At 42.5% G+C, this 27500-nt stretch overlaps 1 protein-coding gene across 1 annotated transcript in view; it reads right to left on the minus strand.

Moving 5' to 3' along the window:
• aff2 (AF4/FMR2 family, member 2) overlaps positions 1 to 27500 on the minus strand; it is a gene marked incomplete at its 5' end in the record, with an annotated part of 94120 nt that overhangs the window by 6875 nt on the left and 59745 nt on the right. Inside the window, 15 exons of the mRNA XM_055159571.1 lie at positions 239 to 407; positions 1820 to 1956; positions 3215 to 3278; positions 3982 to 4130; positions 5383 to 5659; positions 10343 to 10434; positions 11740 to 11791; positions 11879 to 12459; positions 13742 to 13782; positions 13868 to 14013; positions 17177 to 17389; positions 19204 to 19342; positions 19484 to 19586; positions 21631 to 21724; positions 24964 to 25001. Coding sequence (XP_055015546.1) covers positions 239 to 407; positions 1820 to 1956; positions 3215 to 3278; positions 3982 to 4130; positions 5383 to 5659; positions 10343 to 10434; positions 11740 to 11791; positions 11879 to 12459; positions 13742 to 13782; positions 13868 to 14013; positions 17177 to 17389; positions 19204 to 19342; positions 19484 to 19586; positions 21631 to 21724; positions 24964 to 25001 — 2295 coding nt within the window. The remainder of the gene's footprint in view (positions 1 to 238; positions 408 to 1819; positions 1957 to 3214; positions 3279 to 3981; positions 4131 to 5382; positions 5660 to 10342; positions 10435 to 11739; positions 11792 to 11878; positions 12460 to 13741; positions 13783 to 13867; positions 14014 to 17176; positions 17390 to 19203; positions 19343 to 19483; positions 19587 to 21630; positions 21725 to 24963; positions 25002 to 27500) is intronic.

The following is a 27500-nucleotide window of genomic DNA, read 5'->3' on the forward strand; positions in this document are numbered from 1 at the left end:
TTAGTTCTGTTTAGTTCTGTTTAGACCTGGTCGCTGGTTTAGAGTTCTGGTTTATGGGTTTAGTCCTGGTTTTAGACCTGGTTTTAAGTTCCTGGTGTTCTGGTTTAAGACAAATGGAAACAGAAAATAAAGTTCTTCCCTTTAATGTTGAAAATCTAAAAGAGTTTTATTTTTCTCGTGATCAGAATGTATTCGAGAGTAAAAGTATCGATTCTGTTTGTCAGTATCGTAAATGTAGAAAGTGTAAAATGAGAGAGAGAGAGACAGAGAGAGAGAGAGAGAGAGAGAGAGAGAAGAGAGAGAGAGAGAGAGGAGAGAGGGGGGGGGGGAGTCTCACCAGCACGGCCAGTTTCTTCTCGTTGGTGGAAGACGAGTGAGAACTGAAGTTTTTCAACCTCAGAGCGTATCTGAAAAAAGAAGAGAAGAGAGAGAAGAGAAGAGAAGAGAGAGGGAAAAGAGAGAAAGAGAAGAAGGAAGGAGAGGAGAGAGAGTTGAGAGTTGAATTTTACTGTTTTAAAAAGTGAAAAACACAATCAGCTCTCTCTTTGCTCTTTCATTTTCTCTCTATCCCTATTCACTCTCTCTCTATACCTCCCTTTCTCTTTACCCTTTCTCTCTCTATACCTCCCTTTCTTTATCTGTCCCTCTCCTTCTCTCTCTAGCTCCATCTCTCTCTATCCCTGACTTTCTCTCTACCCCTCTGTTTCTCTCTATCTCTCTCTTTCTCTTCATCCCTCTTTCTCTCTGTCCCTGACTTTCTCTATCCCTCCTTCTCTCTCTATCCCCTTTTCTCTCTCTATACCTCCCTTTTTCTCTCTTTCTCTCTCTAACCATCTCCTTCCCTCTCTGTCCCTTCCTTTCTCTCTCTATCCCTCTCTTTCTCTATCACTCTTTTTCTCTCCATACCTCTTTCTCTCTCTATCTCTTTCTCTCTACCGTTTCTCTCTGTCTCTTTCCCTCTCTATCCTTCCCTTTCTCTCTCTTTCCATCTCTGTCCCTCTCTTTCTCCTTCCCCTTTCTCTATCATCCCTCCCTCTCTCTTTTTCCCCTTTATCTTTCTTTTTTCTCTACCATTTCTCTCTCTATTCCTTTCTCTCTCTCTATCCCTCTTTCTCTCTCTTCCCTCTTTTTCTCTATCCTCCCTTCTCTCTATACCTTTCTCTCTACCCTTCTCTCTATCCCTCCCTTTCTCTCTCTCTTCCTCTCTCTCTTTCTATCCTTTCTCTCTCTCCTTTCTCTATTCTCTATCCCTTTTCTCTCTCTATCCCTCCCTTTCTCTCTCTACCTTTTCTCTCTATCCCTTCTCTCTCTATCCCTCCCTTTCTCTCTATCCCCTTTTCTCTCTCTATCCCTCCCTTTCTCTCTCTCTACCCTTTCTCTCTCTATCCCTCCTTTCTCTCTCCTTTTTCCTTTCTCTCTCCTCTCTCTCCTATACCTCTTTCTCTCTTCCCTCTCTATCTCTTCCTCTCTCTTTCTCTCTCTATCCCTCCCTTTCTCTCTCTCTCTTTATACCTCTCTTTCTCTCTAACCTTTCTCTCTATCCATCTTTCTCTCTATCGTTTCCCACTCTATCCCTTCTTTTCTCTCTCTAACCCTCTTTTTCTCTCTCTACCTTTCTCCCTTTCTCTCTTTCCCTCCCTTTCTCTCTACCTCTCTTTCCTCTCCCTCTTCCTCTTCCTCTCCTCTCTTCATCCCTCGCTCCCTCCCTCCGTCTCTTTTGTTCAGTTTGGTGCAGGTACTCTCGGTGACTCTGTGGTGACTCTGTGACTCGGTGTGACTCGGTGGTGACTCGGTGGAGTTTGAGGAGAGCGCCCCCTACCTGAGCAGCTCCACGGTCTCTGAGTACATGGTGTACGGGGACTTGGCCTCCAGGGGGCCTCGCTCCATCGCGTTTCCACACTCGATAAACGACAGAGCGCCGTCCGCGTAGTTCACCGCTTTACCGAACTTATCCAACTACAAAAAAAAACAAAAAACACTTTACCGAACTTATCCAACTACAAAAAAAAACAAAAAACACTTTACCGAACTTATCCAACTACAAAAAACAAACAAAAAACACTTTACCGAACTTATCCAACTACAAAAAACAAAAAAAACAAAAAAACACTTTACCGAATTTATCCAACTACAAAAAAAACAAAAAACACTTTACCGAACTTATCCAACTACAAAAAAAAAAAACACTTTACCGAATTTATCCAACTACAAAAAAAACAAAAAACACTTTACCGAATCCAACTTTACCAAATTTATCCAAAAAAACAAAAAAACAAAAAAAAAAAAAAAAACACTTTACCGAACTTATCCAACTACAAAAAAAAAACAAAAAACACTTTACCGAACTTATCCAACTACAAAAAACAAAACAAAAAACACTTTACCGAACTTATCCAACTACAAAAAAAAAACAAAAAAACACTTTACCGAACTTATCCAACTACAAAAAACAAAACAAAAAACACTTTACCGAACTTATCCAACTACAAAAAACAAACAAAAAACACTTTACCGAACTTATCCAACTACAAAAAAAAAAAAACAAAAAAAAAAAAAAACAAAACAAAAAACTTTACCGAACTTATCCAACTACGAAAAAAAAAAACAAAAAAAAAACACTTTACCGAACTTATCCAACTACAAAAAAAAAAAAAAAACTATACCGAACTTATCCAACTACAAAAGAAAAACAAAAACATTTTACCGAACTTATCCAACTATGAAAAAAAAAAAAACAAAAAAAAAAAACACTTTACCGAACTTATCCAACTACGAAAAACAAACAAAACAAAAAAAACACTTTACCGAACTTATCCAACTACAAAAGAAAAACAAAAATGTTTTACCGAACTTATCCAACTACAAAAAAACAAAACAAAAAACACTTTACCGAACTTATCCAACTACGAAAAACAAAAAACAAAAAAAAAAACACTTTACCGAACTTATCCAACTACAGAAAAAAAATACAACTTTACCACACTTAACTACAAAAAAACAAAAAAACCAAAAAAGATACAACACTTTACTGAACTTATAAAACTACAAAATAAATAAAATATAACACTTTACCAGACTTATCCAAATAAACTTTTTATGTCGGTAACTTTAATGCCATATTACTGAACATTCCAGGCAAAGCAAGAGCATCTCCATGAGAAAAATTCCACAGTGTATCTTTAATTAACAGTAAATGACATGAATAGTTTCGTACCAGTTTGTCGGCTTTGTGCTTGAGCCTCTTGGCCTCCTGCATGTGGAAGTCTGCGCTGTGAAGTCTGCGAGAAACACAGAGAAATCAGATAACCAGAGTAACAGTAACGAGAGTCAGATAACAGATAACGGAGTAATCAGTAACCAGAATAACAGAGAATCAACCGGACAACCGGAGTAATCAGATAACCAGAGAAATCGGACAACCGGAGTAATCAGATAACCGGAGAAATCGGACAACCGGAGTAATCAGATAACCGGAGAAATCGGACAACCGGAGTAATCAGATAACCAGAGAAATCGGACAACCGGAGTAATCAGATAACCGGAGAAATCGGACAACCGGAGTAATCAGATAACCGGAGAAATCGGATAACCAGAGTAATCAGATAACCGAGGTAATTGGATAACCAGAGAAATCAAATAACCAGAGTAATCAGATAACCGGAGAAATCAGGTAACCGGAGAAATCGGACAACCGGAGTAATCGGATAACCGGAGTAATCGGATAACCGGAGAAATCGGATAACCAGAGTAATCAGATAACCGGAGTAATCAGATAACCAGAGAAATCACATTACTCAAGTAATCAGATAACTGGAGTAATCAGACTGAATCTCTGTTACTCAAATTAGACTTTAACCTGATCTTTATTTTTACATTTTACATGTTTAAATTTCAGTAATCTGATCACTCCAGAAATCAGATTATGATCAGATTTCTGGTGTGTGTGTGTGTGTGTGTGTGTGTGTAAAACCGTTTTCTTACGTGTCGCTGAAGGAGATCCTGGGGCGGCTCGGTTCGGTTTGGTCCAACGTCTCGGTCCAGACCTCAGAGTCCGACCCAGATCCAGGATTGTAACCGGACCCGGGATTATAAGAGTCTCCACTGGACTTTTCACTGTGAGGGTCAGACTCCTGGAAACAAACAAACACACGAAGAAGAAAAACTTTTAAAAATAAGAAAACGTCACTTTGGCCACTTTTGGAACCATTTTACTTTTTTTTAAATCGTTTTTACTACCGAGAACCACTGCTTTGGGGTTTCATGGGCGACATCTACTGGCAGCGGAGGGAATTACATTTGAAGCGACTTTTCCCGACACGCTGACCGACCCACGCAGCCTTAACGAACACAGTTTGACGTCAGAAATGCTCCGGTTTAAGTTCGTGGACTTAAAAACACTATAGGAAACATCAGACTTTTACCTACGACGTCACAAAACTGGGAATTTTTGATGAGGCTTGTGCTTTATTCTGTCTAAAAAGATTTTAACCGCGTAATTACGGCGTTTTTTCACCAGGATCTTACTCAGAGTTGTGTTTAGTTTGGATTGTGTCGGTTTTGTGCTGTAAAAATCCTGATTTCACCTACCCCCTATCCCCGCCCACCTCTGTACCTACTAAAACGAGACTAAACCAGGACTAAAACTGGACTAAACCAGGACTAAAACTGGAGTCAAACTGGACTAAAACTGGACTAAAGCAGGACTAAAACAAGACTAACACCAGTACTAAAACAGGAACAAATGAGGACTAAAACAGGACTAAACCAGGACAAAAACAGGACTTAATAAGGATCAAATCAGGACTAAAACAGGACTAAACCAGGACTAAAACTGGACATAAACCAGGACTAAAACTGGACATAAACCAGAATTAAAACTGGACTAAAATTGGACTAAAACTAGAGTAAAACTGGACTAAAACAGGACTAAAACTGGACTTAAACCAGGACTAAAACAGGACTAAAACTGGAGTTAAACTGGACTAAACTGGACTAAAACAAGACTAAAACTGGACTTAAACCAGGACTAAAACTGGACTTAAACCAGGACTAAAACAGGACTAAAACTGGACTAAACCAGAATTAAAACTGGACTGAAATTTGACTAAAACTAGAGTAAAACTGGACTAAACCAGGACTAAAACTAGAGTAAAACAGGACTAAAACAGGACTAAAACTGGGCTCAACCAGGACTAAACAGGACTAAAACTGGACTAAAACTGGACAAAACAGGAATAAACCAGGACTAAAGCTGGACTAAAGCAGAACTCAGACTAGAGTAAAGCTGGACTAAACTTGGACTAAACCATGACTAAAATTGGAATAAAACTGGACTAAACCAGGACTAAACCAGGACTAAACCAGGACTAAAGCAGGTCTCACTGTCGTCCTGTGGTTCTTGCTCTCTCCTCTCCGATGTCGATGTGAGCTGGAGGACAGGACTGAAGAAGATCCCTCTGGAACCAGACCGGGACCAGAGACCGAACCCGGACCCAGGACTAAACCAGGACCAGAGACCAGACCGGGGACCGGACCAGGACCCAGGACTAGACCAGGTCTTCTCGGGGGCTCGTCGGACAGAGGAGACAGGAGCGGAGGAAGGAGTTTATCATCACGATGTCGACTCAGCTTCCTCCTGAGAGAAAAGAGAAAACAATGACTAAACCAGGACTAATAAACCAGGACTAAACCAGGACCCAGGGACCCATCTCAGTCCCTGTCAGGAGCTGGGACAAGAGAGAAATCGAATAAACCTGATAAAACTACCAAAAAACTGCACCGAAACAAGAATGCAACACAAACATGTGACTTTCCAGGACCAGAACTAAACCAGAACTAAACCAGAACTAAACCAGGACTGAACCAGGACTGAACCAGAACTAAACCAGGACTGAACCAGGACTGAACCAGGACTAAACCAGGACTAAACCAGAACTAAACCAGAACTAAACCAGGACTAAACCAGGACTAAAACCAGGACTAAACCAGAACTAAACCAGAACTAAACCAGGACTAAACCAGGACTAAACCAGGACTAAACCAGAACTGAACCAGGACTAAACCAGAACTGAACCAGGACTAAACTAGGACTAAACCAGGTCTAAACCAGGACTAAACCAGGTCTAAACCAGGTCTAAACCAGGACTAAACCAGAACTAAACCAGGTCTAAACCAGGACTAAACCAGGTCTAAACCAGGTGTAAACCAGAACTAAACCAGGTCTAAACCAGGTCTAAACCAGAACTAAACCAGGTCTAAACCAGGACTAAACCAGGACTAAACCAGGTCTAAAACCAGGTCTAAACCAGGACTAAACCAGGACTAAACCAGGTCTAAACCAGAACTAAACCAGAACTAAACTAAACCAGGTCTAAACCAGGTCTAAACCAGGTCTAAACCAGGTCTAAACCAGGACTAAACCAGGTCTAAACCAGGACCTAAACCAGGACTAAACCAGGACTAAACCAGGTCTAAACCAGGTCTAAACCAGGTCTAAACCAGGTCTAAACCAGGTCTAAACCAGGTCTAAACCAGGTCTAAACCAGGACTAAACCAGGTCTAAACCAGGTCTAAACCAGAACTAAACCAGAACTAAACCAGGTCTAAACCAGGTCTAAACCAGGACTAAACCAGGTCTAAACCAGGACTAAACCAGGTCTAAACCAGGTCTAAACCAGGTCTAAACCAGAACTAAACCAGGTCTAAACCAGGTCTAAACCAGGACTAAACCACGTCTAAACCAGGACTAAACCAGATCTAAACCAGGACTAAACCAGAACTAAACCAGGACTAAACCAGAACTAAACCAGGTCTAAACCAGGTCTAAACCAGGTCTAAACCAGGACTAAACCAGAACTAAACCAGGACTAAACCAGGTCTAAACCAGGTCTAAACCAGGTCTAAACCAGGTCTAAATCCAGGTCTAAACCAGGTCTAAACCAGGTCTAAACCAGGTCTAAACCAGGTCTAAACCAGGTCTAATCCAGGTCTAATCCAGGTCTAAACCTCTTTCTCTTTCTCTCCGTTTCTCTTTTTTCTTTTGTGTTTTGTTTGTTCGTCTGTGGTTTGGTTTATTTCGGTTCATGTCAAACCCGGGAGTCGTTTTGCCGTCTCAGCGTCTTCCTCCCTCCTTTTTTATTCCCCCCCCCTCCCTTCTCTCTCGCTCTCCTCTTCACCTCTCTTCACCTCTCTTCATCCCTCTCTCCTCCCTCCGTCCGTCTCTTCATCCCTCTCTCCTCCCTCCGTCCGTCTCTTCATCCCTCTCTCCTCCCTCCGTCCGTCTCTCGCGAGTTTCCAAACATAAACCTGACGAGTTTCCCGAGGCTCGAGTCCAAATTAAAAACGCAGCAGGAGGGAAAGAAAGAGACGGAACGAAAGAGAGAAAGAGACAGAACGAGAGAAAAAGAGAGAGAGAGAGAAAGAGAGACAGAAAGAAAAAGAGAAAGAGAGAGGAACTGTACTCCCGTCGACCAGCAGGGGGCAGCAGGAGCTCGAGGTTGTTTCAGGGCAAAGGGGGCGGAGACTTCAGTATGGAAATGTGATTTTATTTTTAATATTTTTATCTTAATCCACAATTATTTGGTTTAATCCTTGTTTAGTCCTCGTTTAGTTCTGGTTTAGTCCTGGTTTAGACCTGGTTTAGTTCTGGTTTAAAAAGATCAAAGATGATCATAAAAATTTACAACCGACGCAGATGAAAAAAAACCCCAAAAACTACTGCAACAAAACCAGGACTAAACCAGAACTAAACCAGAACTAAACCAGGACTAAACCAGGACTGAACCAGGACTGAACCAGAACTAAACCAGAACTAAACCAGGACTAAACCAGGACTAAACTAGGACTAAACCAGAACTAAACCAGGACTAAACCAGGACTAAACCAGAACTAAACCAGAACTAAACCAGGACTGAACCAGGACTGAACCAGGACTGAACCAGAACTAAACCAGAACTAAACCAGGACTAAACCAGGACTAAACTAGGACTAAACCAGAACTAAACCAGGACTAAACCAGAACTAAACCGGGACTAAACTAGAACTAAACCAGGACTAAACCAGGTCTAAACCAGAACTAAACCAGGTCTAAACCAGAACTAAACCAGGACTAAACCAGAACTAAACCAGGACTAAACCAGAACTAAACCAGGACTAAACCAGGACTAAACTAAACCAGAACTAAACCAGGACTAAACCAGAACTAAACCAGGACTAAACCGGAACTAAACCAGAACTAAACCAGAACTAAGCCAGAACTAAACCAGGACTAAACCAGAACTAAACCAGGACTAAACCGGAACTAAACCAGGACTAAACCAGAACTAAGCCAGAACTAAACCAGGACGCAGGATGCAAACCATGACAAAGCCAGTAGTAGTAGTAGTAGTAGTAGTAGTATTTGTAGTACTCACTCGTTCTTGTGGACAGGGGAGATACATGGAGGCAGTAGTAGTAGTAGTAGTAGTAGTAGTAGTAGTAGTAGTAGTAGTAGTAGTATTTGTAGTACTCACTCGTTCTTGTGGACAGGGGAGATACAGGGGGCAGTAGCAGTAGTAGTAGTAGTAGTAGTAGTAGTAGTAGTAGTAGTAGTAGTAGTATTTGTAGTACTCACTCGTTCTTGTGGACAGGGGAGATACATGGAGGCAGTAGTAGTAGTAGTAGTAGTAGTAGTAGTAGTATTTGTAGTACTCACTCGTTCTTGTGGACAGGGGAGATACAGGGGGCAGTAGCAGTAGTAGTAGTAGTAGTAGTAGTAGTAGTAGTAGTAGTAGTATTTGTAGTACTCACTCGTTCTTGTGGACAGGGGAGATACAGGGGGCAGTAGCAGTAGTAGTAGTAGTAGTAGTAGTAGTAGTAGTTGTAGTACTCACTCGTTCTTGTGGACAGGGGAGATACAGGGGGCAGTAGTAGTAGTAGTAGTAGTAGTAGTATTTGTAGTACTCACTCGTTCTTGTGGACAGGGGAGATACAGGGGGCAGTAGCAGTAGTAGTAGTAGTAGTAGTAGTAGTAGTATTTGTAGTACTCACTCGTTCTTGTGGACAGGGGAGATACAGGGGGCAGTAGCAGTAGTAGTAGTAGTAGTAGTAGTAGTAGTAGTATTTGTAGTACTCACTCGTTCTTGTGGACAGGGGAGATACAGGGGGCAGTAGTAGTAGTAGTAGTAGTAGTAGTAGTAGTAGTAGTAGTAGTAGTAGTGTAGTACTCACTCGTTCTTGTGGACAGGGGAGATACAGGGGGCAGTAGTAGTAGTAGTAGTAGTAGTAGTAGTAGTAGTAGTATTTGTAGTACTCACTCGTTCTTGTGGACAGGGGAGATACAGGGGCAGTAGCAGTAGCAGTAGTAGTAGTAGTAGTAGTAGTAGTAGTATTTGTAGTACTCACTCGTTCTTGTGGACAGGGGAGATACAGGGGGCAGTAGCAGTAGTAGTAGTAGTAGTAGTAGTAGTAGTAGTAGTAGTAGTAGTAGTAGTAGTAGTAGTATTTGTAGTACTCACTCGTTCTTGTGGACAGGGGAGATACAGGGGGCAGTAGCAGTAGTAGTAGTAGTAGTAGTAGTAGTATTTGTAGTACTCACTCGTTCTTGTGGACAGGGGAGATACAGGGGGCAGTAGTAGTAGTAGTAGTAGTAGTAGTAGTAGTAGTAGTAGTAGTAGTAGTAGTAGTAGTTTGTAGTACTCACTCGTTCTTGTGGACAGGGGAGATACAGGGGGCAGTAGTAGTAGTAGTAGTAGTAGTAGTAGTAGTAGTACTCACTCGTTCTTGTGGACAGGGGAGATACAGGGGGCAGTAGTAGTAGTAGTAGTAGTAGTAGTAGTAGTAGTAGTAGTATTTGTAGTACTCACTCGTTCTTGTGGACAGGGGAGATACATGGAGGCAGTAGTAGTAGTAGTAGTAGTAGTAGTAGTAGTAGTATTTGTAGTACTCACTCGTTCTTGTGGACAGGGGAGATACATGGAGTAGCAGTAGTAGTAGTAGTAGTAGTAGTATTTGTAGTACTCACTCGTTCTTGTGGACAGGGGAGATACATGGGGCAGTAGTAGTAGTAGTAGTAGTAGTAGTAGTAGTAGTATTTGTAGTACTCACTCGTTCTTGTGGACAGGGGAGATACAGGGGCAGTAGCAGTAGTAGTAGTAGTAGTAGTAGTAGTAGTAGTAGTAGTATTTGTAGTACTCACTCGTTCTTGTGGACAGGGGAGATACATGGAGGCAGTAGTAGTAGTAGTAGTAGTAGTAGTAGTAGTATTTGTAGTACTCACTCGTTCTTGTGGACAGGGGAGATACATGGAGGCAGTAGTAGTAGTAGTAGTAGTAGTAGTAGTAGTAGTAGTATTTGTAGTACTCACTCGTTCTTGTGGACAGGGGAGATACATGGAGGCAGCAGCGTCTCTTTGTCCAGTCTCAGTTTTTTGCTGCTGGTCGACTCCGTGTGATCCGACTGAAACACACCAGGACCGACCGTTAAAGACGCACTCTGGCACTTTTCTGATGGACAGTCCCCCTGTTCGTCTCTATGGCGATGTTACTGCTCAGCCTAGAATGTCCCAGAGCATGGCTTTAAACTCATATAAGCAGTTTTTGTTCAGTTACAGGTGTGTTTACTGCTTGAACATCATGTGTGTTGTTCAGTTTACAGTGAGCGGGGTCGCCTCTCCACAGATCTGACCTGTAACTTGGCCTAGTGGCATCACCGGCTCGTCACCATGGAGATACTGTAGATATGTTTAAAGCTGTATAATGCTGTGCTCTGGAACATTCCAAGAAAAGCCGTAACATCTCCAAGGAGACGAGCGAGTGGGGTTTTAAACAAACACAGAGGAGCACCACCTCGTGACATCAGCAAGTGGAGTGGAGCTTCTGTCTCTGGTTTGTGTAAACCAAGACCAGGTCTTGGACTAAACCAGGTCGAAACTAGGACTAAACCAGGACTAAACCAGGTCGAAAACTAGGACTAAACCAAGACAAAACCAGGTCTAAACCAGGACTAAATCAAGTTTAAACCAGTTCTAAACCAGGACTAAGCCAGGTCTAAATCAGGTCTAAACCAGGACTAAACTAAGTCTAAACCAGGTCTAAACCAAGTCTAAACCAGGACTAAATCAGGTCTAAACCAGGAAACTAAATCAGGTCTAAACCAGGACTAACCAGGTAAACCAGGTCTAAACCAGGTCTACTAAATCAGGTCTAAACCAAGGGAAACTAAACCAGGACTAAATCAGGTCTAAACCAGGACTAAACAGGAAACTAAATCAGGTCTAAACCAGGTCTAAACCAGGTCTAAACCAGGTCTAAACCAGGTCTAAACCAGGACTAAATCAGGTCTAAACCAGGTCTAAACTAAATCAGGTCTAAACGGACTAAACTAAAACCAGGTCTAAACTCAGGTCTAAACCAGGTCTAAACCAACCAGGTCTAAACTAAATCAGGTCTAAACCAGGTAAACCAGGACTAAATCAGGTCTAAACCAGGTCTAAACCAGGTCTAAACCAGGTCAGGTCTAAACCAGGACTCAGGTCTAAACTAAATCAGGTCTAGAACTAAACCAGGAACTAAATCAGGTCTAACCTAGGACTAAACCAGAACTGAACCAGGACTAAACAAGGACTAACCTAGGACTAAACCAGAACTGAACCAGGACTAAACAAGGACTTCCCGGTAACATCTCCACGGAGACGAGCCGGTGCGTTTTTGAGCAAACACACGGAGCGGCACCACCTGGTGACATCATGGAGTGGCGTCGTACCTTGTGCTTCCTCTTGCTCTTGTGTCTCTGGTTCGTCCCGTTGGTCTTGGTTCTTCCGTGTTTGGGATTTTCTCCTCTTTCCCCCCGCTCCTTCTCTCCTCTCTCTCCCCGCTCCTTCTCTCCTCTCTCCGTCCGGAACGTCGTGGTCGTGGTCGTGTTGTTTTCCTCCGGGACGCTCCTCCTCTCCCGCTCCTCCTCCTCCTCCTCCTCCTCTTCCTCTTCCGGTCTCTCCTTCCCAAACTTCGTCCTCTCCCTCGTCCAGAATCCTCCGTTCTGTCCCGGAATCCTGCTCAACAAACTCAGCTCGATCTTCACCCACAGGCTCCGGATCTCGTCCCTCGGCAGCGGCGACAACGGAATCTCGTTCACGACGGAATCCGGGGAAAACTGCTCCTGGGTTTTGTTCGCCAGCAGCCCCCCCGGATCCGGCACGGAAATCCCGAAGTGCCCGCTGACGTTGGCGGCGTTCCCGACCCGGAGGCCCTTCCCGCCGAACGAGGGGGCGCTGGGGGCGTGCACGTGGGGGACGGGGGCGTGCACGTGGGGCGGCGGCGCTCGGGGGGCCAGGGGCGGAGCGGGAAGCGCGGTCTGGTGCGGCGTTTTGGAGCAGTTTTCCTCGGGATCGGACGGGCTGTCGGAGGAGGACGAGGACGAGGTCTCGATGAACTCGCGGGACTTGGGCGTCGTTTTGGAGCTCGGGCCTCGGTGCTTCCTCCTCTCCTGGAAAACACCGGGAAAACAAACGGATTTGAGATAAAAGAGTCCGAGGATTCCAGGACTAAACCGGGACTAAACCAGGACTAAACCAGGACTAAACCAGGATTATATCAGGACTAAACCGGGACTAAACCAGGACTAAACCAGGTCTATTTCAGGTCTAAACCACGTCTGAAAAAGAAATAAACCAGGACGAAACCCAATTAGGGTAATGTGAGAACTAAACCAGGACTAAATCAGGACCAAAGAAGGACTAAACCAGGGACTAAACCCGGACTAATCTGAAACTAAACCAAGGAATAAACTAGGACTGAATCAAAACTTAACCAGGTCGAAACCAGGACTAAACCAGATCTAAACCTGGACTAAACCAGGACTAAACCAGGACTAAACCAGGATTATATCAGGACAAAACCAGGACTAACCCTGGACTATAACAGGACTAAACCTGGACTAAACCAGGTCTAAACCAGGTCTAAACCAGGTATAAACCAGGACTAAACCAGGACTAAACCAGGACTAAACCAGGTTAAACCAGGTCTAAACCAGGTCTAAAACCAGGACTAACAGGACTAAACCAGGAAGAAACCAGGACGTAACCAGGACTGAACCAAGACTAAACCAGGTCTAAACCAAGTGTAAATCAGGACTAAACCTGGACTAAACCAGGACTAAACCAGGTCTAACCCAGGACTAAATCAGGACTAAACCAGGTCTAAATCAGGACTAAACCAGGACTAAACCAGGTCTAAACCAGGTAAACCAGGTCTAAAACCAGGTCTAAATCAGGACTAAACCAGGTCTAAATCAGGACTAAACCAGGACTAAACCAGGTCTAAACCAGGACTAAACCAGGACTAAACCAGGTCTAAACCAGGTCTAAACCAGGTCTAAACCAGGTCTAAAACCAGGTCTAACCCAGGACTAAAGGACTAACCAGGTCTAAATCAGGACTAAACCAGGACTAAACCAGGTCTAACCCAGGACTAAATCAGGACTAAACCAGGTCTAAATCAGGACTAAAACCAGGACTAAACCAGGTCTAAACCAGGACTAAAACCAGGTCTAAACCAGGTCTAAAATCAGGACTAAACCAGGTCTAAATCAGGACTAAACCAGGACTAAACCAGGTCTAAACCAGGTCTAAACCAGGTCTAAACCAGGTCTAAACCAGGTCTAAACCAGGTCTAAACCAGGTCTCTTTTATTTCTTCACATTTTTCTTTTTTTCTTTCATGAATCCTCGTCTGAGTCAAACACAAACCGTCAGGTGCGCGGCGACTCACCTGGCAGGAGCTGGAGACAGGTGCGACAGGTGCGGGCGCGACTCACCTGGCAGGAGCTGGAGACAGGTGCGACAGGTGCGGGCTGGGGCGTGGCGTTGGCGTTGTTGTTGTTGGCGTTGCTGTTGCTGTTGTTGTTGTTGTTGTTGGCGGCCGTGGTCCTGGGCTCTTTCCTCGGGGCCGTTTTCCCTCCGGGGGGTCGGCTCCGGGGCTTCGGGGGGGACAGGAGCTCCGGGGGACGGGCCGAGGACACGTCTTTGTCCCTGGACACTGGACTGAGGACACACGACACCGTTATTTAAAGGTTGTATGGAGGATTTTTTTTTTAGTTTCAAATTGTCAGTAAAAGTTTAAAATACCATTACAGAGACGCAGCAGCCTTGGAATTATGACCAAAAAAAAAAAAAAAAGAATGAAAATCTATCAACTGTGGACGTAGTGAGGCCAGATAAACATCAGCCAATAGAAAAAGAGGCTCCCTCTTTATCTATTGGCTGTTAGGTTGTCAATCAAACTCCCTACGTTTCTAGTGTAACTGAATTGCCGGCGTGTGGGGATTACACGGTTTATGCAGCGGTTCTTAGAGGCTTTTTCAAACTGTCGCTTCGTCGCAGTTCGCACAAAGTTCGTTGCGATGGCGGACGAGAATCCACGACCGGTTCGCCGCCAAAGAAAGTCCGTTTTTGAGGTCGCTGAAAGAAGAAGAAGAGAAGGCGAAAAGGAGCGAAGACAAACTGAGGTGATTCTTGGAGATTCCTTCCAGCGACGGCGTAACTGAAGCTGACGAAGGGTCTAAAAACTGACGCGTCGGTCGCTAAATTACTTCTAGACAAGTCACTTCAACAGAAATTCATGCACTGGATGTAAACAAGCGTGATTTGTAGAGTAAAGAGGCGGGAGGAGGAAGATCGTGTTTGAAAACAGACTCTTGCTGTTTTGTTCTTCCCTTAAAAAATCCTCTATACAACAGACGGCGAAGACAGAAGAATCAGACTTTAGACGCTTCACCCAGTTTTGAGTTCTGTGTCTGTCCCAGCAGATTTATACTAACGAAATACTACTAATTTATACTCAGTGTCGGGGAGTAACAGATTACATGTACCGGAGTAATCAGAGTACAAATGATGAGTAACTGTATTCAGTTACAGTTACTGTTTCAGTGAGTGGGAATTGGATTACAGTTACTTTGTTCAAATAAATGGATTACACAGAGGACTAAACCAGGACTAAACCAGGACTAAACCAGGACTAAAACCAGGACTAAACCAGGACTAAAACCAGGACTAAACCAGGTCTAAACCAGGACTAAACCAGGAACTAAACCAGGACTAAACCAGGACTAAACTAAACCAGGAACTAAACAGGACCTAAACCAGAACTAAACCAGGACTAAACCAGGACTAAACCAGAACTAAACCAGGACTAAACCAGGACTAAACCAGGACTAAACCAGGAACTAAACCAGACTAATAAACGAGGACTAAAACCAGAACTAAACAAGGACTAAACCAGGTCTAAACCAGGATTAAAACCAGAACTAAACTCGGACTAAACCAGACTAAAACTAAACAGGACTAAACCAGGATAAACCAGGACTAAACCAGGACTAAACCAGGACTAAACTAAACCAGGACTAAACCAGGACTAAAAACCAGAACTAAACCAGGACTAAACCACTAAACTAAACCAGGAACTAAACCAGGACTAAACCAGGACTAAACCAGGACTAAACCATAAACCAGGACTAAACCAGACTAAACCAGACTAACCAGGACTAAAACCAGAACTAAACCAGGACTAAACCAGGTCTAAACCAGGACTAAACCAGGTCTAAACCAGGACTAAAACCAGAACTAAACCAGGACTAAACCAGGACAAAACCAGGACTGAACCAGGACTAAAACCAGAACTAAAGCAGGTCTAAAACAGGACTAAACCAAAAACGGACGTTTTGTCAGCCTATTTCACAGTTCAGTTCTTTCACAGCGACAGCAGCTGGAGCAACAAACGTTCGATCACTGGATTCAGAAGCTTTTAGTTTGGTTGTTTTTTGTAGTTTTTTGTAGTTTTTTTTGTTGTGTTTTGTTGGTTTCGGTTTGTTTTTGTTGGTGTGAAAGCTTCAGTTACACTCAGATCTGCACGAAATCAAACAGACTGAGACTCAAAAAAAAGAGCTGGTCCCTGGTTTAGTCCTGGTTTAGTCCTGTTTTAGTCCTGGTTTAGTCCTGGTTTAGTCCTGGTTTAGTCCTGTTTAGTCCTGGTTTAGTCCTGGTTTAGTCTTGGTTTAGTCCTGGTTTTTAGTCCTGGTTTAGTTCTGGTTTAGTTCTGGTTCAGTCCTGGTTTAGTCTGGTTCAGTCCTGTTTTAGTCCTGGTTTAGTCCTGTTTTAGTCCTGTTTAGTCCTGGTTTAGTCCTGGTTTAGTTCTGGTTCAGTCCTGGTTTAGTCCTGGTTTAGTCCTGGTTTAGTCTGGTTTAGTCCTGGTTTAGTCCTGGTTTAGTCCTGGTTCAGTCCTGTTTAGTCCTGTTTAGTCCTGGTTTTAGTCCTGGTTTAGTCCTGTTTTTGGTCCTGGTTTAGTCCTGGTTCAGTCTGTTTTAGTCTGGTTCAGTCCCTGGTTTAGTCCTGTTTTAGTCCTGGTTTAGTCCTGGTTTAGTCCTGGTTTAGTCCTGGTTTAGTCCTGGTTTAGTCCTGGTTTAGTCCTGGTTTAGTCCTGTTTAGTCCTGGTTAGTCCTGGTTTAGTCCTGGTTTAGTCCTGGTTTAGTCCTGGTTCTCCATGGAGATGTGCAGGTGACAGAAAAGTTCCTTAGTGCCTCTTTAAAGGTATAGAGGATTTTTTAAGGGAAGTGAAATACAGCGACTGTCCTTTTTCAAATGTTGTGCATGTGTGACACCACCTTCCTCGGTAGAAACATCTCCTCCTCCCGCCTCTTTACTCTAGAAATCACATTTGTTTACATCCAGTTTCAGAATTACTGTTGAAGTGACCCGCCTAGAAATATTTTAGCGACCGACGCGTCACTTTTTAGACCCTTCGGACTTTCTTTTGCGGCGGCGAACTGGTCGTGGATTCTCGTCCGCCGTCGCAACAAACTTTGTGCGAATTGCGAGGAAGCTACAGTTTGAAAAAGCCTCAAAGAACCGCCGCATAAACCACATAATCCCCGAGCGCCGGCGACTCAGTTACACTAAAAATGTAGGGAGTTTGACTGACAACCTAACAGCCAATAGAAAAAGAGGGAGCCTCGTTTTCTATTGGCTGATGTTTATCTGGCCTCAACACGTCCACAACTGATAGATTTTCGTTCTTTCTTTTTTTTTTTTCGGTCATCATAATTAGAAGGCTGCTGCGTCTCTGTAATGGTATTTTAAACTTTCAATGACAATTAAAAAAAAAAAAAAAAAAAAATCCTCCATACAACCTTTAAGTCCGTGTGTGTTGTACCTGTGCTGTGGCCTGGTCCAGCTCGGCTCGTCCGCGTTACTCGTCCTCTCCTCTCCGGTGATCCGACGCGGCTGCTTCCTCCCCGTGGTGGCCCTCCTCGGGGTCGCGACCTCTGACCCCGACACGACCCCCGGGGACAGCCTGACCTTCGCCCTCTGAGCCTCCGACGCCCCCTTCTGCCCGAGTCTGGACCTGCACTTCTCTCGCGCCGAGCTGTGACCAGACGAGAGATTCAGACTAAACCAGGACTAAACCAGGTCTAAACCAGGACTAAACTAAACCAGGAAACCAGGACTAAACCACTAAACTAGGACTAAACCAGGACTAAACCAGGACTAAACCAGGACTAAACCAGGACTAAACCAGGACTAAACTAAACCAGGACTAAACAGGACTAAACCAGGACTAAACCAGGACTAAACCAGGACTAAACCAGGACTAAACCAACTAAACCAGGACTAAACCAGGTAAACCAGGACTAAACCACTAAACCAGGACTAAACAGGACTAAACAGGACTAAACTAAACCAGGACTAAACCAGGACTAAACTAAACCAGGACTAAACCAGGACTAAACCAGGACTAAACCAGGACTAAACTAAACCAGGTAAACAGGACTAAACAGTAAACCAGGACTAAACCAGGTCTAAACCAACCAGGACTAAACTAAACCACCAGGTCTAAACCAGGACTAAACCAGGAACTAAACCAGGGACTAAACCAGGTCTAAACCAGGACTAAACCAGGACTAAACCAGGTCTAAACTAAACCAGGCTAAACCAGGACTAAACCAGGTCTAAACCAGGACTAAACAGGTCCAGGTAAAGGACTAAACCAGGACTAAAAGGACTAAACCAGGACTAAACCAACAGGACTGTAAAACAGGGCTAAACCAGGACTAAACTAGGACTAAACCAGGACTAAACCAGGACTAAACTAAACCAGGAACCAGGACTAAACCAGGACTAAAACTAAAACAGGTCTAAACCAGGACTAACCAGGACTAACCAGGACTAAACAGGACTAAACCAGGGACTGAACCAGGGACTAAACCAGGACTAAACTAACCAGGACTAAACCAGGTCTAAACCAGGACTAAACCAGGACTAAACCAGGACTAAACCAGGACTAAACCAGGACTAAACCAGGACTAAACCAGGACTAAACCAGGACTAAACCAGGTCTAAATCAGGACTAAACCAAAACTAAATCAAAACTAAACCAAGACTAAACTAAGACTAAACCAGGACTAATTAACAAAACATTAATATAAACTCTTGATTTTGGGTTAAACAGGAACTTTGGTCCAGAGTTACTTAATTATTTTTCCTGTGTAGTTACTTTTATACATTTTATTATTTAATTTATTTAAAATTTGACTTGACTGGTAAAATAAAATAAAATATAGTAAACTAAAGTAAAGTAAAGTAAAATAAAATAAAGTTAAATAAAATAAAGTAAACTAAACTAAAATAAGATAAAGTAAAACTAAACTAAACTAAAATAAAGTAAAATAAAATAACGTAAACTAAAATAAAATTAAATAAAGCAAAAATAAAATAAAGTAAAATAAAATAAAATAAAGTTAAATAAAGTTAAATAAAATAAAGTAAAGTAAAATAAAATAACGTAAACTAAACTAAAATAAAGTAAAATAACGTAAACTAAATAAAATAAATAAAATAAAATAAAATAAAATAAGTAAAACTAAAATAAAATAAAATAAAGTAAAATAAAATAAAATAAACTAAATAAAATTAAATAAAGTAAAATAAATAAACTAAAATTAAATAAAAGTTAAATAAAATAAAGTAAACTAAACTAAAATAAAGTAAAATAAAATAACGTAAACTAAACTAAAATAAAGTAAAATAAAATAACGTAAACTAAAATAAAATAAAGTAAAACTAAACTAAAATAAAATAAAGTAAACTAAACTAAACTAAAATAAAATAAAATCAACAAAAAATAAACAAAAATTAAATAAAATCAACTAAACTAAACTAAACTAAAATAAAAGCTGTCACCTGGTGGCGCTCCTGCTCTCTTTGTGCTCCGAGCTGGACACTCCGGGGCTGGAGCCACAGGGCCTGGTCTTCCCCGGAGTCCCCAGGATCGGAGCCTCTGAGTCCGGGGAGAAGGGCTCCGAGGGCTGGGGGAGAGAACCTGGACGAAGAAGAGGAAGAAGAAGAGGAGGAAGAAGAAGAGAAGAAGAAGAAAAAGAAAAGAAGGACGGAGAAGAAGAAAATGTGTGATTAAAAACGTTTTGATTTCTGGCTGGAGGAATGAAACGCTGTGAGCACAGACCTGTTCCATGAGTGTCCTGAGGGGGCGCTGCAGCTCGGGGCTGAGCCTGGACTTTGTTTAACCAACTGTCCAACTGCCACTTGTTTGACGACGGAGGATCAGGCTGAAAAAAATAAAAATAAATAATAATAATAATAATAAATAAACGTGTTTGAGGACGGAGGATCAGGCTGAAAAAAATAAAATAAATAATAATAATAATAAATAAACGTGTTTGACGACGGAGGATCAGGCTGAAAAAAATTAAAATAAATAATAATAATAAATAAACGTGTTTGACGACGGAGGATCAGGCTGAAAAAAATAAAAATAAATAATAATAATAAATAAACGTGTTTGAGGAAAGAGGATCAGGCTGAAAAAAATAAAAATAAATAATAATAATAAATAAACGTGTTTGAGGAAAGAGGATCAGGCTGAAAAAAATAAAAATAAATAATAATAATAATAAATAAACGTGTTTGAGGAAAGAGGATCAGGCTGAAAAAAATTAAAATAAATAATAATAATAATAATAAATAAACGTGTTTGACGACGGAGGATCAGGCTGAAAAAAATAAAAATAAATAATAATAATAATAAATAAACGTGTTTGAGGAAAGAGGATCCGGCTGAAAAAAATAAAAAATAAAAATAAAAAATAAATGTGTTTGATGACGGAGGATCAGGCTGAAAAAAATAAATAAAAATAAAATAATAATAATAATAAAAATAAATGTGTTTGAGGAAAGAGGATCCAGCTGAAAAAATAAATAAAAAATAAATGTGTTTGAGGACGGAGGATCAGGCTGAAAAAATAAATAAATAAATGAGTTTGAGGACAGAGATCAGGTTGAAAAAAATAATAAATAAATAAATAAACGTGTTTGAGGACGGAGGATCAGGCTGAAAAAATAAATAAATAAATGAATAAAAAAACGTGTTTGACGATGGAGGATCAGGCTAAAAAAAAATAAAAATAAATAAATAAATAAACGTGTTTGACGACGGAGGATCAGGCTGAAAAAAAATAAAAATAAAATAAATAAATAAACGTGTTTGACGACGGAGGATCAGGCTGAAGACAAACAAGAAAACAACAAGAGATTTTAAAATATAAAACAAAAATAACACAACACAAGAAAATAAAAGAAAATCCAAAAAATAAATAAATTAATAAATAAAATTTAAAAACACATGTTTGAGGACGGAGGATGAGGCTGAAGAAGAGTGGTAGTACTTTTATTGTCTTAGTTATAGTATTGATAGTACCTCAGGTGTAGTAGTAGTAGTAGTAGTAGTATTTATTAATTACCTAGGTGTAGTAGTAGTAATATTAATTACATCACTTGTAGTAGTAGTAATAGAAGTAGTATTGATTACCACAGGTGTGGTAGTAGTAGTAGTAGTAGTAGTAGCAGAGGCAGCAATTGTAGTAGTAATTGTAGTATTTGTAGTATTTGTAGTATCAGTACCTCTGGTGTGGTGGTGTCAGTAGTAGTAGTAGTAATAGTCGTAGTAGTAGTATTTGTAGTAGTATTTGTAGTAGTAGTACCTCAGGTGTGGTCGTGTCAGTAGTAGTAGTAGTAGTAGTAGTAGTAGTAGTACTGGTGTGGTGGTGTCAGTAGTAGTAGTAGAAGTAGTAGTAGTATTTGTAGTAGTAGTACCTCAGGTGTGGTGGTGTCAGTAGTAGTAGTAGTAGTAGTATTTGTAGTATTTGTAGTATTTGTAGTATTTGTAGTAGTAGTACCTCAGGTGTGGTGGTGTCAGTGTCAGTAGTAGTAGTAGTAGTAGTAGTAGTAGTATTTGTAGTAGTAGTACCTCAGGTGTGGTGGTGTCAGTAGTAGTAGTAGTAGTGGTATTTGTAGTATTTGTAGTAGTAGTGTAGTAGTAGTAGTAGTAGTATTTGTAGTACCTCAGGTGTGGTGGTGTCAGTAGTAGTAGTAGTAGTAGTAGTAGTATTTGTAGTACCTCAGGTGTGGTGGTGTCAGTAGTAGTAGTAGTAGTAGTAGTAGTAGTATTTGTAGTACCTCAGGTGTGGTGGTGTCAGTGGTAGTAGTAGTAGTAGTAGTAGTAGTAGTATTTGTAGTACCTCAGTTGGTGGTAGTAGTAGTAGTAGTAGTAGTAGTAGTAGTTAGTATCAGTAGTAGTGGTGTAGTTAGTAGTACCTCAGGTGTGGTGGTGTCGCTGGAGCTTGATTCTGATTCGTCGGTTTCAGACTCGGAGCTGCTCTCTGACTCACTGCTGCTCCCAGATCCCCCGCTGGACACCAGAGGAATTACAACAGAGACTCTGTAAATACTCGTGTTGGTCAAGACAAACGAGACCAAGACCAGCCTGAGACCACAGGGACCCGAGACCACGGGGTCCAGAGACCACGGGGACCCGAGACCACGGGGACCCGAGACCACGGGGTCCCGAGACCACGGGGTCCCGAGACCACGGGGACCCGAGACCACAGGGACCCGAGACCACGGGGACCCGAGACCACGGGGACCAGAGACCACAGGGTCCCGAGACCAGGACAAGACCAAGACCTCTGAGAGTCAAGATCAAGACGAGATCGAGACTTTCAAAGGCCGAGATGGAGACAAGACCGAGACTTTTAAAGGTCGAGACCGATACGAGACCAAGACCACGGCCCAAATCAAGACCACCGTTGACATTTCCTACATTTATTTGTATTTTCCAGTTATTTTAGCACAAATATATCAATGTTTTTTATAAATCCATTTCAAAATAAACCAGTCCAAGCACCTTCAAGACCGAGACAAGACCCGAGTCCAAGCACCTTCAAGACTGAGTCAAGACCGAGTCCAAGCACCTTCAAGACTGAGTCAAGACAGAGTCCAAGCGCCTTCGAAACCAGGATTATTTTTAAGAAGAATAAACGTGAAACATGATCCAGGAATAAATTTAAATTAAAATCAGAATAAACAACCCACTTACTTTGGAAATAAGTTCAGTTCCGAATAATAATTTTCATTCAGAATTCAGTGTTTACATGTACTTTTTAAAGCCGAATTCATTTTTATTCAGAATTGGTAGATTTGAATTCAGATTTAAATGATTTGAATTTAGATTTAAATGATGTGAATTCAGATTTAAATGATTTGAATTCAGATTTAAATGTGAATTCAGATTTAAATTATGTAAATTCAGATTTAAATGATGTGAATTCAGATTTAAATGATTTGAATTCAGATTTAAATGATGTGAATTCAGATTTAAATTATTTGAATTCAGATTTAAATGATGTGAATTCAGATTTAAATTATGTGAATTCAGATTTAAATGACGTGAATTCAGATTTAAATTATTTGAATTCAGATTTAAATGATATGAATTCAGATTTAAATTATTTGAATTCAGATTTAAATGATGTAAATTCAGATTTAAATGATGTGAATTCAGATTTAAATGATTTGAATTCAGATTTAAATGATTTGAATTCAGATTTAAATGTCTGATGTAAACGTGGTAAATGTGGATGTTGCTGTGAGCGTCCTCCACTCACTCAGTCCCCACGGACACACCGAGCACTTCATTAACTCCACACACACACACACACACACACACACACACACACACACACACACACACACACACACAACACACACACACACACACACACACACACACACACACACACACACACACACACACACACACACACACACACACACACACACACACACACACACACACACACACACACACACACACACACACACACACACACACACACACACACACACACACACACACACACACACACACACACACACACACACACACACACACACACACACACACACACACACACACACACACACACACACTCTCTCTCTGACTGTTGATGTGGGAGCATCATTATCTGCTGCACAGTGAGTTTGGCCCGAGGCAAAAACACAAACAAGAACTTCAACAAGAAACTGAGACAAACCAGGACTAGACCTGGACTAGACCTGGACTAAACCTGGACTAAACCTGGATTAGACCTGGATTAGACCTGGACTAGACCTGGACTAGACCTGGTTTAGAACTCATTTAGAGCTGGATTAGACCTGGATTAGACTTGGTTTTGAACTCGTTTAGACCTGGTTTAGACCTGATTTAGAGCTGGTTTAGAGCTGTTTAGTCCGTGGTTTAGAATTAATTTAGAACTCATTTAGAGCTGATTTAGAGCTCATTTAGAACTCCTTTAGAGCTGGTTTAGACTTGGGTTAGTCCCTGCTTTAGACCTGATTTAGAGTTTGTTTAGAGCTGGTTTAGACCTGGTTTTAGAACTAATTTAAAGCTGGTTTAGATGTAATTTAGAACTCGTTTAGAGTTGGATTAGAACTCATTTAGAACTCATTTAGACCTGGTTTAAAGCCGGTTTAGAGCTGCATTAGAACTCGTTTACACCTCATTTGGACCTTGTTTAGAACTCATTTAGAGCTGATTTAGAACTTGTTCAGAGCTGGTTTAGAACTCGTTTATAACTGTTTTTAGACCTCGTTTTAGACCACGTTTAGAACTCATGTAGGACTTGTTTAGACCTGGTTTAGAATTGATTTAGACCTGTTCAATATTTCTTTATAACCCGTGGATTTAGTCCTGGTTTAGTCTTTAGTTTAGTTTCTTGTTTAGTCCCGGTTTAGACCTGGTTTAGTCCTGGTTTAGACCTGGTTTAGTTCTTGTTTAGTCTTGGTTTAGACTGGTTTAGACCTGGTTTAGACTGGTATTGTTTAGTCCTGGTTTAGACCTGGTTTAGTTCTTGTTTAGTCTGGTTTAGGTTTAGACTGGTTTAGACCTGGTTTAGTCCTGGTTTAGACCTGGTTTAGTCCTGGTTTAGTCCTGGTTTAGACCTGGTTTAGTCCTGGTTTAGACCTGGTTTAGACCTGGTTTTAGTCCTGGTTTAGACCTGGTTTAGACCTGTTTAGTCTTGGTTTAGACCTTGGTTTAGACCTGGTTTAGTTCTTGTTTAGTCTTGGTTTAGTCCTGGTTTAGACCTGGTTTAGACCTGGTTTAGTCCTGGTTTAGACCTGGTTTAGACCTGGTTTAGTTCTTGTTTAGTCTTGGTTTAGTCCTAGTTTAGACCTGGTTTAGTCCTGGTTTAGACCTGGTTTAGTCCTGGTTTAGACCTGGTTTAGACCTGGTTTAGTTCTTGTTTAGTCTTGGTTAAGTCCTGGTTTAGACCTGGTTTAGACCTGGTTTAGTCCTGGTTTAGACCTGGTTTAGTTCTTGTTTAGTCTTGGTTTAGTTCTTGTTTAGTCTTGGTTTAGTTCTTTAGTCCTGTTTAGACTGGTTTAGTCCTGGTTTAGACCTGGTTAGTCTGGTTTTAGACCTGGTTTAGTTCTGTTTAGTCTTGTTTAGACCTGGTTTAGTCTTGGTTTAGACCTGGTTTAGTCTTGGTTTAGACCTGGTTTAGACCTGGTTTAGACCTGGTTTAGACCTGGTTTAGTCCTGGTTTAGACCTGTTTAGATCTAAATCAGGAGGACGTCTGGAGTCTTACCTCAGCGCAGAGTTTCTGACTTTGGGTTTCTCTGACACCTGCAAAAAAACAAAAAAAAAAAAAAAAAAGACAAAGTTTATGGTTAAATAAAAATCCTTCTGGTGGCGCTTAAAGCCGCACTGTGGAACATTTCTGCAGAAGGGAACTCTGCCCGCTTGTATCCACGGAGATGTCGATACTCGTCCTGTAATGTTCCGCAGTGAGGCATTAAACTTATCTCAGGTGTTTTTTACGGCTCTTACAGTGAGCGGGCTCGCCTCTCCACGGATCTGACCTGTAACCCGTGGCTGGGGGTGCTGCCCGCTCGTCTCCGCGGATACACGTGTGTGTGTTTAAAGCCCCGCTGCGGAACTTTCCCGGCACAGAGGCGACGTGGGACGGAGCAGCGTGACGGAGGGTGACTCACGGATATTTACACAAGAAAGAAAAAGAGAAGGAAGAAAGAAAGAAAGAGAAAGAGAGAAAGAGAGAGAGAGGAAAGAAAGAGAGAGAGGAAGAGAGAAGAAGAGAGAAGAGAGAGAGAGAGAGAGAGAAGAAGAGAGAGAGGAGAGAGAAGAGAGGAGAGAGAGAGGAGAGAGAGGAGAGAGGAGAGAGAGAGGAGAGAGGAGAGGAAGAGAGAGGAGAGAGAGGAGAGGAGAACGAAGAGAGGAGAGGAGAGGAGAGGAGAGGAGAGAGAGGAGAGAGAGAGAGAGAGGAAGAGAGAGAGAAGAAGAGAGAAGGAGGAAAGGAGAGAGAGGAGAGAGGAGAGAGGGAGAGAGAGGGAGGAGAGGAGACGAGAGGAGGAGAGAGGAGAGACGAGAGGAAGAGAGGAGAGGAGGAGAGAGAGAGAGGAGGAGAGAGAGAGAGAGAGAGAGGAGAGAGGAGAGAGAGGGAGAGAGAGAGGAGAGAACGAGAGGAGAGAGGAGAGAGGAGAGGAGAGGAGAGGAGAGAGAGGAGAGAGAGGAGAGAGAGGAGGAGGAGAGGAGAGAGGAGGAGGAGAGAGGAGGAGGAGGAGGGAGGAGAGAGAGGAGAGAGAGAGAGAGAGAGGAGGAGGAGAGAGGAGAGGAGGAAGAGAGAGGAGAGAAGAGGAGAGAGAGAGAGAAGGAGAGGAGAGAGAGAGGAGAGAGAGAGAGAGAGAGAGGAGAGAGGAGAGAGGAGAGGAGGAGGAGGAGGAGAGGAGAGGAGGAGAGAGGAGACGAGAGGAGAGGAGGAGAGAGGAGAGGAGGAGAGAGAGGAGGAGAGGAGAGAGGAGAGGAAGAGAGAGGGAGGAAAATGGAGAGAGAAGACGGGAGAGAGAGAGAAAAGTGAGAGAGAGGAGAGGGAGGGAAGGAGACGAGGGAGAAAAGAGGACAGAGAGAGGGATAAGATAAGGAGAGGAGAGAAGAGGAGAGATGGGAATGAGAAGGAGAGAGGAGAAAGGGAAGTAAGAAGAGAGAGTGAGAGAGGGAGGAGGAGATGCAGAGAGATAGAGAGAGAAAAGAAGAGAAGAGAAGGAAAATAGTTGGGAGAGATGGAGGAGGGACGGAAAAGGAGAGAGTGAGGAGAGAGGGAGAAAGGAAAGAGGAGAGGGAGAGAAGAGAGACAGAGACAAAGAGAGCGAGAGGAAAGGAGAGAGAGATAGAGAAGAGAAAGAGAGAGGATGGATGGATGGAGAGAGTGAAAGAGGAGTGGGGTCGCTGAGGTAAATGTGTTTTCTGGTTTCGGTCGTTTTGTAAAGTCATTACACACATCTGTTTCCTCCTCTCTCTCTCCCTCTTTCTTTTCCTCTCCTCTCTCTTTCTCTCTCTGTCTTCCCTCTCTCTTTCTTTTCTTTCTCTCCCCTCAGTCTTTATTCCTCGCTCTCTTTCTCCCCTCCTCTCTGTCCTCTCTCGCTCAGTATCTCTCCCTCCCTCTCTCCGTTCGTCGCGGTCTCGTCCTCCTCTCTCTCTCTCCTTTCAGTCCTCTCATCCCTCTCTCCTTCCCTCCGTTCGTTGTCGTCTCATCCCTCTTTCCTCCCTCTCCCCCTCCCTCCTCTCTCTCTCCTCTCCCTCCTACTCTTCTCCCCTCTCTCTCTCCCCCTCTCCTCTCTCTCCTCTCTCTCTCTCCTCTCTCTCTCTCCCTCTCTCTCTTCTCTCTCTCTCTCCGTTCTCCGGTCTCGTCCTCCCTCTTCTCTCCTTTCATCCTCTCATCCCTCTCTCCTTCCCTCCGTTCTTGTCGTCTCATCCCTCTTTTCCTCCTCTCCTCCTCCCTCTCTCCCTCTCTCTCTCCTCTCCTCCTCTCTTCTCCCTCTCTTCTCGTCTTCTCTCTCTCTCTCTCTCTCCTCTCTCTCCCCTCTCTCTCCTCTCTCTCCTCTCTCTCTCTCTCCCTCTCTCTCTCTCTCTCTCTCTCTCTCTCTCTCTCTCTCTCTCTCTCTCTCTCTCTCTCTCCTCTCTCTCTCCTCTCTCTCTCTCTTCTCCCTCCCTCTCTCTCTCCTCTCTCCTCTACTCTACTCTTCTCTCTCTCCTTCCCTCCGTTCGTTGTCATCTCATATCCCTCGCTCCCTCTCTCCTCCCTCTCTCCTCCCACTCTTCCTCTCTCTC

The sequence above is a fragment of the Boleophthalmus pectinirostris genome, unplaced genomic scaffold, assembly GCF_026225935.1.
Source record: "Boleophthalmus pectinirostris isolate CB_2022bp ecotype Guang Dong unplaced genomic scaffold, ASM2622593v1 HiC_scaffold_23, whole genome shotgun sequence".
Lineage (NCBI taxonomy): Eukaryota > Metazoa > Chordata > Actinopteri > Gobiiformes > Gobiidae > Boleophthalmus > Boleophthalmus pectinirostris.